Raw genomic sequence first — 15,184 nt, forward strand, 5'->3', positions numbered from 1 at the left:
ATGCCTAATAGTGCTATTGCTGGATCGAATGGTATTTCTATTTTTAGCTCTCTGAGGTATCTCCAAATTCTTTTCCACAGAGGTTGCACTAATTTAATATGTGCATTTTAACTTACATAAAAATTTTAAAAATTAAAATTGAATACTTATAAAGCACATACCACAGTGCCTGATAAAAATTAGGGACCCCATATATGGTAGCTATTACTACTACTAAAATTATTAATTCTCCTACTAGTCACTGAAGTCATTCATTACCCATTTCAAATAAAATGGAAACAAACTTACAAATTTAGAGAAGTGATTTGATTTATCAAAGGTTATGCAGTTACTTAAGTGGTAAAACTAGAACTAGAGTTTCCTAACTCCAAGTTCTTTCAGTCATAACATGTAGGATTTAGAGAGGATCTTTGAGGTTATCTGTGGCTGGAAAGTATGGTTGCAAGCAGAGGTGTCCTTTCATAGCCTAACCTCTAGGTTATCTGGCCTGATAAATAGTGTATGTTAATAGATAGACTTATGGATAGAAAAACAGAAAAATTAATAATTTTAGGCTAGGTAACAACCTCACCTAAGATTCTGCCTCTTCATGATCACAACTCCTGCCTTTTACTATTTACTATTTGTCCTCAAAAGGGAAAAATCCAGGACTTGGACAAAACCCAAAGAGCTACAACAGAAGTGATGTTAAAACACTTTCAATATCTTAATAATTGTAGAATCGTCACCTTAATTCTGTTGTACATTTAAAACCTTTTGGAACTTCAGAGAAATGTTGTACTGAATTTATGTGGGCCCCAGCCAAATACAGGGGTGATAGACTTCATCTAGCTCAATTCATTTTATAGTACAGATGGAAAAACAAAATGGTGGAGGAGAAAATGGATTGCCAACATTTAACAAATATTTATAAACTATCCGTTTGGGATAAGTGGTCCTGGACCTAGAAGTATATTATTCAAAAGGAAGTTGCGAGGCAGGAATGTTAGGAAACTAGTTGAGGCAGATAAAGAAGAAACTTGATAACAAGTACAATTAAGATACTGTAAACTGAGTGTTTAAGTTCCATGGCTAGGTTAGGTGATAAACACTGTTGTGTGAAAATAATCATAGATATTATTTCTTTGAGAAAATTATTTTGAAGACATTTTAAAGAGTAAAGAGTAAAGTGCTGCATCCTATAAAGAATCAAGAATTTCTCATAATTTGAATATAGTACTATGTTAGGGTTCTGCAGAGAAATAGAGCCAACAGTATGTGTGTGTATATATAAGAGAGTGTGTGTGTGCATGCGCGCATGTGTGTGTATGTGTGTGTGTAAGAGATGTATTATATGGAAATTATTCACACAGTTATAGAGGCTGAGAAATTCCAAGATCTTCACTTGACAAGCTGGAGACCCAAGAGAGCAAATGTGTAGATGTGTAGTTCTAGTCTGAAAATCAGCAGCCTCAAGACACAAGAAAAGCTGATGTTTCTATCTGAGACCAGAGGCCAGAAAAGATCCATGTCCCCAGTTATGCGTTTAGGCAAAAGTTGTTCCCTCTTATTCAGCTTTTTCTATTCTATTCTCATCTATTCAGGTCCTCAAGTAGATTGGATGAGGCCCCGCCCACATTAGGGGGAGACAAGGTGCTTTACTCAGTCTAATATTAACCTTATCCAGAAACACCCTCACAGACATACATGGAATAATGTATGACCAAATGTCTGCACACCCCATGGCCCAGTCAAGTGGGCACATAAAGTTAATCATCATAAGTATACAAAGGCATAAGGAAACAAAATTATTGGAAGTTATATGTAGAATTATATGAGAGAAAACAAGAAATGTAATAAGAATGCAAGTGTAGGGAAAAATCTGTGAATCAGTTGGGCTTTAAAGACCATATTGAAGTTTGATAATAGGGAATTGTCATAGTTCTTGGAACAAAAATTTGGACATTATATATGAGGGGAGATCATTTTAGCAGTTAAATCTAGAACTCATGACAATTTGGAGACATTGAAATTTAGAAGGATAAAAATCCCCAAATACCTGGATTAGGATAAATATTATGGAAGTAGACAGCACATTCAAAGCCCTGAGATTAAAAGAAATAGCAGAATCAATAGAAGTTAGTAAAAATGTAAGAAGAAGAAAAAATTGAATTTGAATTTGTCATTGATAGCAATGAGAAAATAAGATATTTGTGGGGTCAAAGATGTGACATTTGAGATGACATGTAATAGTGTACCTTTTCATGCTCAAGCTCCAAATAAAGTTTCATAAAATATTTATAATGAAAAAGTGATGAATGTTAATATGTTAGAGGAAATTTTTTTTACTATTAAACAGTTGTCACAAGTATAATATTTAGTTTACTTTGGAGAATAGAAATAATAATAATCAGAAAAATAGAAATGCTATAACTGAGTTGCCATTAACACTGAAAGTTTTAGGAACATTTGTTTTATTGGTTTCCTGGTTCTGGTATTAGTTTTCACATTAAGTGCACCAGTCTTGAGCTCAGCACCCTGTGGAACTGGACTGCCAAATTGCTAATCTATTTTTTAAGTTTGTGTTGTTAAAGAGGAAATTCGTTATTCTTTCAGGTGGACATAGGCTAAAAATTTTTAGGAAAAGTAAACCAACGGCTAATACAGTTGACCCTTAACACGGGCTTGAACTGCACAGATGCACTTATACGTAAGCAGATATTTTTCAACCAAACATGGATGAAAACTACGGTATTTTCAGGATGTGAAACAAGTGTACATACTTGAGTATGAGTTACTATAATTAGCTAATAAGATTGCTCTTCTCCTTTGGCAGAGATAAGGAAGTAAGAATTTGAGAGAGGTAATTTTGGAGCTTGGGACACATTAGGGATAGGCAGGCCTTGGTGAGGTAACATACTGATACTTTGAGTCCCAGCGACATACCAACTGGGCGGAGAACAAGGCATACTAGAGAGTGCTAACAACGCTAGTACTAGGAATGATACTCTTATTAGTTGAGAGAAAAGTAGAAAATCGAGTAGATGAAAACCTAAGATAAAATTTTCCTGCTAAATATGACAAACATAACCAGGACATAAATTCCAGATCTTTATAATAGTAATGTACTTGTTTTGAAAAAACAAGTGATTAAAATGTCGAACTTCTCTGTGCCTTTATTTTCCATTTCCATTTTTTTTCTTAATGTGTTTATAAACTGACATTTCGGAGAATGTTAGAAATACAGATTATTTATATGTAGTGTGGATAAATGGTTGATTAATTGGTAAACCTATTTAGGGATATGTATTTCTCCTGATCCTTTCTTAACCTGAGTAAAATTACTTATATCTGTATAGTGTTTTTTGGTTTTCAAATCATCACCATTCTTCATTTAACAAAATAAAGTTACTTGACTGTGCCATCTCCTTGTTTTCTGTATGTATCCAGACAGATGGATATGTAGCCCATGTTCTCCACACTGTTTGCATGTATTTTAGACTGTGATAGAAATGTTTTCATGTGTACATATATTTCCTGACACTCTTTAAATTTTTAGAAAAACATGTTCATGCCTGCTGAAAACTGTTAGTTTCTTTCTGGGTAGATACATCATCTTTTTAAAAACCTTCTCCCCCCACCCCCCAAGAATTCTTTTTAAATGGTTCACAGTTAAATTTAAATTTCTATATTTAGGTAGGATTATGTTTATATACCAACCACCAGTATCCAGGAAATTCAGTGGTAAAGCTGACACATAGGGAGTTTATAGTCTATTTTGTAGTCTGTGTATTCAGAAAAGGTTTGAAGCTTATTTAGCAAAATCACTTAAACATTCAAGCAGAATTTCTTTAGCACAAATGAACTATATGATTTCATATAATTGTTAAGATAACAGTGTGTCACTTTTTAAAGATTAGTTCTCAAGAACATGTGTTAGATTTATTCTTTTCAAAGAAGGATATATTCAGGAACAGCTTTTATATGTAAATATTTTTATAATATTTCATATTGGGTAGAATTGGTTTGTGCAATCAGCATGGTTTGATCAAATTTGGAAGAAGTTATAGGCACATTTTGTAGTGTTTTCTCCAGCATCTTTATTTTTTTCAGATGGATGTATTTTATGTTCTTTCCAACTAATCAAAATAAGAAACTGAGTTTGCCTGTGCCAAAAAAGTAGAACTATCATTTTTCACATTCTTTGATTTTCCAGGTCATTTTCAAGTAAGATTGTATTTCTCAGACTTCTGAAATTCTCAACTTTGTAGATATAAGGGCCCAGATGAACATTTTAGGGGGAATGTAACTTTTCATGCAGTATGTTTTGTGTTGTGCATTCCAGATACAGTTAACTTTTTGTGTGCATGTGATTATTAATAGTACGGAAAGAAATTAATGCAGTCTAGTATTATGATTTATGGACTGAATCCTTCACCCACTGAAGACTTGCCAAAACGAAAAGTATTTTTTTTCTTTTGGATATTAGAAACAGCTACTGTTTTTGTTGATCTTTTAAAGTTCTGAATGGGCCTATTTCAAATCATAACAGCATGGGAGCTCAGATTAATAATATATTTATTCAGCTAGTGATACTGAGTGAAACCATTGCTCAGATGAGTATGAAGGATAAAATTTCATAAAATTATTTTCAGGTGCATTAGTGCATTTCTGGAAGCTATGCATGATTTTTCTTTTGCATGAAAGAAATCAAGGATTTCTGTTTATTGTATCAGTTACGGGTGGGTTCATAAGTTAATTTAATTGCATTTTTATATCTTATAAGATATTTTGCTTTTAAAAGTAGTAATGTGATTGCTGGATTATTCCCAAAGGTTTTTAACTCTTAGTATATTTATCACTCTGAAGACATCATTACTCTACTATATTTAATTTATATTATTGAGAAAAATTCTTATATTTCCTTCATTGTCAGTTACAGCAAGCTGCTGAAATTTCTCAGCTTCGGGGAGCAAGGGTAATCTCTGCTGAAGATCTTCTGTTTTTGATGCGCAAAGATAAGGTAATATAAAACAATTTCATTGTATTACAATGCCAGGCCTTGTGCTTTATTGAACTTACATGTGGAAACTATATATCCTTGTTATATTGCTTTCAAGTTGGAAACTGTTGAACTGATGTTTAAGTCTCCATAGTTTGTTTGCACAACAAAATGGGTTCACTACCAGAGAATTGGTATTTATTTTTGCATGGGCAAAGACACTTATGTAAAACTGTGCTAACAGCTAATCCTCATTTATCCTTAAATGTCTATTTAGACATTTTCATTGCTATAAATATTCACTAAATATTGACTCTGTGTTTTGTTGTCATAAATGAGATATAACTGAATAGCCTATTTATTTTTCTTCTCATTTTATAGATTAATATTATCATAATTGTAGACTTTCATAGAGTAATCTTTTAAACCTGAAATACAAAGTTTACTCTGTGACACTAGCTTATAGAAAAAAGCAAACCAATCAAGGTGGATTTTCTAATAGCATAAATATATACCATTTCTATTTTTTTATGAAGATCTTTCTTTCTTACTCTTTGAACTCTGGTATTAATATTTAAGCTGATATTTGTGTGTCCAACTTTGTCGTAATTATTTTACCATAGGTAGTCAGTTAAAAATATTCTGTAATATTTTATATGTTTCAGTTAATCAATTCTTATATGAAGAATATAAAAAGGAAGAGAAATGAAATGTCTTTACTGTCAATAAGCTTATGATCTGGTTTAGGAAATCTGTATGATTTAGTTGAAGAAGCATTTTAAGACACTCGGAATTTCAGGAGTGTGTGAGCAGCTGGAGAGGCTGTAGGATTTGTTCAAGTGGAGGTTTCCGCCTAGGGTGAGGCACACACAATCGTATGTAGAAGGGAACAAATGCAAAGAAACTAACCAGGATGCTGGTTCAGTAATTAGGGCAAATTATGGTTAGTATGGTAGCTGTGGAAATGAATAGGATGAAAGAATTCAGAGAGATAATGAAGAGTAAGAATTTGTAGGATTTGGTGACTTCATTATGCTTGGAGGACTAAGGAGAAATAGGCATCAAGTACTACACAGCAGTGGTGCTGTGAGGAAGGAGCCTTGAAATGCTGTTGGCAGAAATGAGGACCTTGTGCAAAGATGCGTTTTGAAGCCAGCTGGGGAACAACAGGGTTAGCCTTAGTACTTTACAGAATATCTTGTCAATTTCTTTTTCACTGACGGAAGTAAAGAGGTTAGCACATAAAATGGCTCACACTGACACTTTTGCCTGCCCTTTTGGGGAAATCAAAATTTTAAATCATATTAAAACTTCAGGAACATACACCATTTAACAGTGCTCTTCTACTGTTCAGACAGACTCTTAACCAGAATCTTTTTACCAACCAAGAACGTAGCTGTGATATGATAGTTCCCAGTTTTCTCATCTTTCTCTTCAAAATGATAATTTCATTTATATACTGGCATGCTCCAAAAAAAATTTAAAGTAGCTTACATAGGTAAAATATGAGGCAAAATGAAATTAAAGTACAGAATGGAATCAGAGCAGAGAGGAAAGGATGGTAGCAAAAAACCTATATATAGTTGTATTTTTTTCTCTTAATAATTCCAGTTTGTAATCAAACAGTTGACTGCTGCTTACATTTTACGTATTGCACTAAGCAGCTTGATGCAACGTAGGTATTACTTTTCTTTGCAAATGAAAAAACTGAAGTTCAAAAGTTATATTCTACTTCTGGCCCTGCTGAGCCTTAGTGGTAAGACTATTTTTTACCTCAGTTTCCCCATACATAAAAAGGAGGTGATTATATTTAGATTATAGTCTCAGGGCTATTGAAAACATCAGATGATACGCATGTAAAGAGCTTTATGAAATGCAATGTGTTTCAGCTATTGTTAGAAATCTTAAACCTGGTACCAGTGATAATGCATTCTAAGTATATGCACATAACAAGCAAAAATTATTATCAGTCACTTTTAAAGTTAAGCAGTTTTGTGGTCTAATAAATTTAAAGAAGACCATCACTGAGACCTAACTATCATTCATCAGCTTTGAATTTCTTAAAAGTATGTTTCTCAGATTATAGATGTTTTCCATAAATGTAACACATAAACCAACTCTTCTAATAAAAAGATTGTCAGAGAATAAAAAACAATAAAAAGGATATTGCTTGGCTTTTTAAAGCAGTTGTTACAAACTCTTGGTATGGGAAGTGTGATATTTATCACAATCTCAAAAGAAAATTTAAAACTTTTTATATGACAAAACAGCAATTACAGTTATGTACTACATAATGACATTTTGGCCAACGATGGACCACATATGCACTGGTGGTCCCATAAGATTATAACAGAGCTGAAAAATTTCCATCGCCTAGTGATGTCATAGCCATTATAATGATGTAATGCAATCGTTACTCACATATTTGTGTTGATGCTGGTGTAAACAAATACTGTGCTCCTAGTCATATAAAAGTCTAATACATATAATTATGTATAGTTCATAATACTCGATAAAAATAATAAATGACTATGTTACTAATATATGTATTATACCATTTTTTATTGTTATTTTAGAGTGTACTCTTTCTAATTATTAACAACAACAAAAAAAATAAGTTAATGGTAAAATAGCCTCAGGCAGATCCTTCAGGAGGTATTCCAAGAAAGGCATTGTTATCATAGGTGACACTTCCATGTATGTTATTGCCCCTGAGGACCGTCCAGTGGGACAAGATATGAAAGTTGAAGGCAGTAATATTGGTGATCCTGACCCTATGTAGGCCTAGGCTAATGCATGTGTTTGTGTCATAGTTTTTAACAAAAAAGTTTTAAAAAAATTTAAAAACAAAAAAAGTTTATAAAATAAGGATATAAAGAAAGAAAATATTTGTGTACAGCTGTAGAAGATGTTTGTGTTTTAAGCTAAGTATTATTGCAAAAAAGTTAAAAAATGTTTTGAAAGTTTGTTGAAAAGTTACAGTAAGCCAAGGTAAATTTATTCTTGAAGAAATTATTTTTTTTATAAATTTAATGTAGCCTTAGTGTACAATGTTTATAAAGTGCACAGTAGTATACAGTAATGTCCTAGGCATTCACATTCACTCACCACTCACTTACTAACTCCCCCAGAGCAACTTGGAGTCCTGCAAGTTGCATTCATGGTAAGTGCCCTAGGTATACCATTTTTTATCTTCTATACTGTATTTTTGCTGTACCTTTTCTATGTTTAGATATGTTTCAATACACAAATACTTACCATTGTGTTACAACTGCCTACAATATTCAGGTCAGTAACATGCTATACAGGTTTATAGCCTAGAAGCAGTATGCTATATACGATATAGCCTAGGTGTGTAGTAGGCTATACCTTCTAGGTTTGTGTAAGTATACTCTATGATGTTTGCACAATGACAAATTGCCTAATGATGCATTTCTCAGAATATATCCCTATCATTAAAAGATGCATGACTGTATTGTGATTCTGGAGCATCTGGATATTTGTAAATGAAAAAGCACTTTAAAAAATACTTGTGTTTTAGCTCTTATATTTAACATGATGACTGCATTTTTATTTCATAGTTTTATACTAAGGATTACTACATTTTCCCCAATGATTCTGGGGTACAAGTTTCTTAAAGTTAATTATCACAGTAGTCTTTAATAAGTAAAGTGAATATGTGTATATATTTTCTTATTACTTATTTTGTATTTTTAATAGAAAAAACTTAGAAGATTGCTAAAATACATGTTTATCCGAGACTACAAATCAAAGATTATCAAAGGCATAGATGAAGATGATCTTCTAGAAGGTAACCAAAACAGTAAACTAAAAACAATAGGTTATGACACATATGATGGGTTACACATTTATGCAGTGTCAATGTAGATATTCCCATCAGAATAGAATATATGTACTTTTAAAAAATGATATAGTCTGGAAATTATCCAAATATATTAATATTTATTTGGTAATTTAATCTTGATATTTTCTATATATGTGACTTCATAGGAATCTGGTATTTCAGTTCTTTAATGATGTTTATTGCTTTACATCAGACTATCATGAGAGTAAAAAAATTGTTTTGATTCATAATATAATTGATTTTAGCAAGCATAATTTTTCTGTGGTGGATTTGGGGAGCGAGAACTATTATATGCCTTTCAAATTGACACATGGGTTTTTGTTAACTTATCGTAAAAGGTATCCGATATGTTTTTTATGATGTTAAGTCACCTCATTCTGGCGTGTTATTTCCGTACTGTTTGACTAATGAAAAACATAACACAGAATTGAAAATTTTTCTTACCTGATCTGTCAACTCAATTCTCCATTTTAGAACATTTAGAAAAACATTAATATTGCAAAATCAAACAGCTAAGCTAAAAATAAGTATGAAATAATACTTATTGAATCAAAATAAATATGTTGTGTTTTTAAAAATAACTCATGTTTTGTATTGATCACAGTCATTGTATAGTGGCATCCATTGCTAATCAATACATTTATAAATTAAGAAACTAAATAAACTCTATTGGATTAAGGAACATTCCAGAAAACTAGAGTCAACAAACTCTGAAAGAGAACTAGTTACTTTCATTTACTATCAGCAAATCAAGTGAAATAACCTTGCCAAAAGAAAATGTGTATTTCTGATCTAATGTATTATACAATGTTACCTATTTAATATTTCTGTAATTTGCCTAGAATTTATTTTCTGGAAAATAGTTTGGTTTTTTTTCCCCCAAAATAATTCTTTTTATTTATTTATTTATTTTTGAGACAGAGTCTCAGGGCATCAGTCTGGCTCATAGCAATCTTCTTAGCTGTCTATTTCCCTTGTTCTCTGTTTAACTTCTAGCTAGCTGAGGTACTGCTTTGCTTACTGCTAGAGTAGGGAGCCTTCCCTTAATTGTTTGGCACTAGGGTCTCCATTGTTATTTTATTTTACAGTGCCCTATGGTATGAACTTCCACATGCTCTAAGTAGTCAGTCTCCTTAGGAAAGCTACAGAGCTCTCTATTCTTAAGGCCTGCCTCTCTCTGAGCTGAATTATATTGGAGCTGGCTGTTGGAGCAGCAATCAGCTTCTCCTAGAAAGACTTCTCTGGATCTAAGAGTGGGGAGCAGGGAAGGGACAGTAGTCCCTAGTCTTCTAGGCTTGTCCATGCTTGTGTGGAACTTCCCTCCCTATGAGTGAGCTAGGGTGGTGAAAATCAGGGCCCAGTATTCTCAGCCTGCCATGTCTGAGGTAGAGCTTTCACCCCTGTGAGTAGAGGATGAGTGAAAGAAGGGAGCCACGGCCACCTCACCTGTGCCTGCCTAGAAAAGAGCTTCTGCAAAATGGAGCTGGAGAAGATGAGAGATACCAACCTTCTTGTCCCTCTTGGGGTAAAATTATTGCCCAAGACTGAGAGCTGGAGGAGCAGGAGCCCAGTGTTCTCTGCTAGACTCATACAGAATGGAGCTTCTGTCATACTGGGCTAAGGTGGCAGAGTAGGAGGGGTGGAGAGGGATCACGGGAGCAGGTCATGGTTTGAATGCAATAGAGTCACTGTTCTTAACAAGATTTAATAGGTTTTCTTAAATACATGTATCTCCACTTGCTGTATGTGCTTAGGACAATTTCTAGAAACTTTAAGTGATTATTTTTTAAAACTTTCACTAGTTCAACATGTTTTACTGGGAAGAGAGTCTGCCATGTTCCTCATACAGTCAATTCCAGAAGTGCCACCTCAGGATTAGGTGTACTTTACCTAAGTGTTTTACCTTATAATTTATATCAACAGTTTTTTAAAAGTTTTAGCGTGCATTTTATAAGACACATAAAAGTAGAACATATAAATGAAAATAAATAGGAAAAATCTGAAATAAATGGGAGGGCATCAGAGTGATACGATGGTGTTAGCACAACTGATTAGTCTTACCACTAACTGCTATCATTTATTCAGTGGCAGACACGTGTCAAGTGCTTTTCACATATTGTATTGAACTCTCATAAGAACTTCACATATTAAGTGGTATTTCTCTTATAAATGAGAAAACCAACTCTCAAAGTTACACATAGAGAAAGCAGAGAACTGGGTTGACTGGAATCCAGGTGTGTTTTGTTGTAAGTCCATGTTCTTTATGCTCCATAAAAAGAAACATTTAAATTAATCTGAAGAACTGTTTTCCAAGGCTGGGAGCAGTGGCTCATGCCTGTAATCCTAGCACTCTGGGAGGCCAAGATGGGAGGATCACTTGAGGTCAGAAGTTCTTGACCAGCCTGAGCAAGAGGGAGACCTGTCTCTACTTAAAATAGAAAAAATTAGCCAGACGTGGTGGCACGCACCTGTAGTCCCAGCTACTTGTGAAGCTGAGGTAAGAAGAGGATTGCTTGAGTCCAGGAGTCTGACGTTGCAGTGAGCTATGATGACACCACTGCACTGTAGCTGGGGCAACAGAGTGAGAGCCTGTGTCAAAAACAAAACAAAACAAAACAAAAAACAAACAAAAACCCAAAAAACAAAACATAAAAGCAGTGGCTCAAACAGCTAGCAATTAGTGGAGGCTAGTATCTGTGTGTGATACCAAAAGAGTAGGAAGAGCCAGAAACTTAAATGATGAAATCAGGGAAAGTAACAAAGACAGCCTGACTAAATAACCACAGTCATTCCTGTTTACGGAGGAAGCTGTTTGCATACGCAAGGCTCCACTCTGTAAGGAAAGAGACTTCGTTGTACTAGTCCTGCCAAGTCACTAACCAAATAAGCTCCAGGGAGGAAAGGGAATTATCTGGAGTGGCTACAATTTATTATCTAAAATGTCAATTTTCAAGAACAATAACAAAATATTAGACACGCCAAGTAACATATAAGTGTGATCCATAAAAAGGAAAAAAAAAAAGCAGACAATAGAAACTGCTTTTTTGGGGCCCAGATGTTGGACTTAGCAGACAAAAACTTCAAAGCAGCTATTATAAATATATTCAGATAGCTAAAGAAAACCATATTTAAAAAATAAAAGGAAGGTATAACAGTGTCTCACAAATAAAGAGTATCAATAAATAGAACATTTATAAAAAAGAAACAAAAATTATGGAATTCAAAAATACAATGACTGAAATTTAAAAATTCAGAAGAGGAGCTCAACAATAGTTTTGAACTGGCAGAAGAAAGAATCAGTGAACTTGAAGACATCATTAAAGATTATGCAATCTGAAGGACAAAGTGAAAAATAAATGAAGAAAAATTAACAGGGCTTCAGAGAAGTATGGAGTACCATTGAGTGCGTCAACATATACATGAGAGTATCAAAAGAAAGAAGAAAGGAGCAGAAAAAATACTCAAAGAAATAATTACTTGAAACTTACCAAATTTGATGAAAATTATTAGTCTGCACATCCCAGCGTGTCAGTTAAGATCTAAATCCTCCAGTTAGGTTAAACACAAAGAAATTCACACTAAGACACATTGTAGTAAAAATATTGAAAGACAAAGGAAAATTATGAACGCCACCAGATAAAAACACCTCATCACAAACAAGGGAGCCCCAAGAATATCAGCAACTGACTTCTCATCAACAATAAAGATCAGAATGCAGTGGGATGACATATTCAAAGCGCTGAAAGAAAAAAACTGTTCACCAAGAATCTTCTGTCCAGCAAAACTATCTTAAAAAATGAAGGTAAAATAAAGATACGCCCAGATAAACAAAAATGGGAAAAATTCCTTGCTATCAGACCCATATAAGAAATAGTAGAGGAAGTTTCTCAGGCTAAAAGCAAATTTTACCAGATAGTAATTTGAATATACACACCTATACATATAATTAGTTACATAAATATGAAAGACAGTATAAATGAATATTTCTTTGTCTTTCTTTTAACTAATTGAAAAGCAACTGTATAAAACAATACATATATATAAAATTGTAATGTTGGGTCTGTATCATTTAGAAATATAACATATTTGACAGTAATAACACAAATTAGGTGGGTGGTAATAAGGCTGTATTAGAGTTACAAAATGACACATGATGGTAACTCAAATTACAGAAAGAAATGAAATTAACCAGAAATGGTAAATAAGATTATTAATATAACAAACTCTATAAATATATACTTGCTCTATTATAAAGACAGAATACTAAAACTGAATCAAGAAGAAATAGAAAATCTGAATAAAGCAATAACAAGTAAAGAGTTTAAATTAGTAGGTTTAAGAAATTCCCACAAAGAAAAACCTAGTCACAGGTAACTTTACTGTTGAATTCTGCCAAATGTTTAAAGAAGAAAATACCACTTCTTTCCCAACTTATTCTACAAGGCCAGTATTAACCTGATAGGAAAACCAGGTACAGATATAACTAGAAAAGAAAACTATAGACTATTATCTTTTTTAATATAGTTGCAATACTAGTAAAACAAATCCAGCAACATATAAAAAGAATTATAAAACGTGACCAAATGGAATTTATCATAGGAATGGAAGGTTGGTTTAAACTTAGAAAACAATTCATGTAATGCATCAAATTAACAGAATAAAGTACAAAAACTACACGATCATCTCAATAAATGTAGAAAAAGCATGTAACAAAAACCCCAAAGTATTTCTTGAGAGAAACATTCAACAAACTAGGAAGAGAAGGGAAATGCCTTAAATCGATAAAAGCCATTGCATGGAATGAATGTTTGTGTCCCCCCCAAATTCATATGTTGAAGCCTAATTCCCAATGTGATGGTATTTGGAGGTGGGACTTTGGGGAGGTAATTAGATCATAAGGGTGGAGCCCTTATGAATGGGATTAGTCCCCTTTTAAGAAGAAACAAAAGAAAGCTTGCTTCCTCTATCTCTGCTCTCCACCAGGCAAGGATATACAACAAGATCACAGTTATCTGCAAACCAGGCAGCAGGCTTTCACCAGACAGTGGGGCTGCTGGCACCTTGATCTTAGACTTTCTAGCCTCCAGAACTGTGAAAAATAAATGTTTGTTGTTTAAACACTCAATCTGTAGTGTGTTTATTATAACAGACTGAACTAAGACAGATATCTATGAAAAACTCAGAGCTAACGTTATACCTAATGGTGAAAGACTGATTGCTTTCCAATCCCCACCCCTCCAAGATTAGGAACAAGACAAGGATGTCCACTTGTGCAACTTATATGCAGCATTGTACTGGTGGTTTTAGCCAGGGTTCTTAGACAGAGAAAGAAACAAAGGGCATCCAGATTAGAAAAGAGAAGTAAAACGATCTCTGCAGATAATATGATCTGTATATAAAAAATTCTTTATGTTTTTTTTTTTGGAGACAGAGTCTTTCTCTGTTGCCCAAGCTAGAGTGCCATGGCATCAGCCTAGCTCACAGCAACCAGGCAGCACCACATTTGGCTAATTTTTTTTTCTTTCTTTTTTTTTTCTTTTAGTAGAGACAGGGTCTCACTCTTGTTCAGGGCTCAGGCTGGTCTCAAAACTCCTGACCTCAACAATCCTCCTGCCTCAGCCTCCCAGAGTGCTAGGATTACAGACGGGAGCCACCGCTCCCGGCCAGAGCTTGTATGTAAAAAATTCTGAGATCTACTAAAAACTATCACAACTAATAGATGAGTTCAGCTTGTTTGCAGGATACAAGATAGATATACAAAAATCAAAAGTATTTCTATCCACTAGCTATGAACAATCCAAAAATGAAATTAAGAAAACAATTCCATTTACAATAACATCAAAAAGAATAAAATATTTCGAAATAAAACTAAACGAAGACCTGCAAGACTTGTACACTGAAAACTACGAAGTATTTTTAAAGGAAAGAAGTTCTAGATGGAAATGGAAAGACATCCTGTGTTCATAGATTGGAACAGTTAATATTTTTAAAATGATAGTACTCCCCAACTTGATCTACAGACTCCACCTGCTTTTTTGTAGAAATGAGCAGGCTGATTCTGCCATTCATATGGAAATGCCACATTCTGGCATGGAAAATTACCCATATTCTAGGTCGTAAAGGATTCAAATTAGCCAAAACAATTTTGACAAAGAACAAAGTTGGAGGATTCATGCTTATTGATTTCAGAACTTACTATAGACAAAGCAAGACCCTGTCTCTAAAAGTTAAAAAAAAAAACAAAAAACAATAAATGTACTATAAAGCCAGTAATTAAGACAGAGTAGTATTGGCATAAGGATAGACATATTGGTCAATGGAATGGAATGGAGTTAAGA

At 33.7% G+C, this 15,184-nt stretch overlaps 1 protein-coding gene across 1 annotated transcript in view; it reads left to right on the plus strand.

Moving 5' to 3' along the window:
* Nucleotides 1-15,184, plus strand: part of SUPT3H (suppressor of Ty 3 homolog (S. cerevisiae)) — a 499,577-nt gene that overhangs the window by 301,268 nt on the left and 183,125 nt on the right. Inside the window, exons 4-5 of the mRNA XM_012664653.1 lie at nucleotides 4,916-5,002; nucleotides 8,702-8,792. Coding sequence (XP_012520107.1) covers nucleotides 4,916-5,002; nucleotides 8,702-8,792 — 178 coding nt within the window. The remainder of the gene's footprint in view (nucleotides 1-4,915; nucleotides 5,003-8,701; nucleotides 8,793-15,184) is intronic.

Source organism: Propithecus coquereli, unplaced genomic scaffold (genome assembly GCF_000956105.1).
Source record: "Propithecus coquereli isolate 6110/MARCELLA unplaced genomic scaffold, Pcoq_1.0 Scaffold90, whole genome shotgun sequence".
Taxonomy (NCBI): Eukaryota; Metazoa; Chordata; class Mammalia; order Primates; family Indriidae; genus Propithecus; species Propithecus coquereli.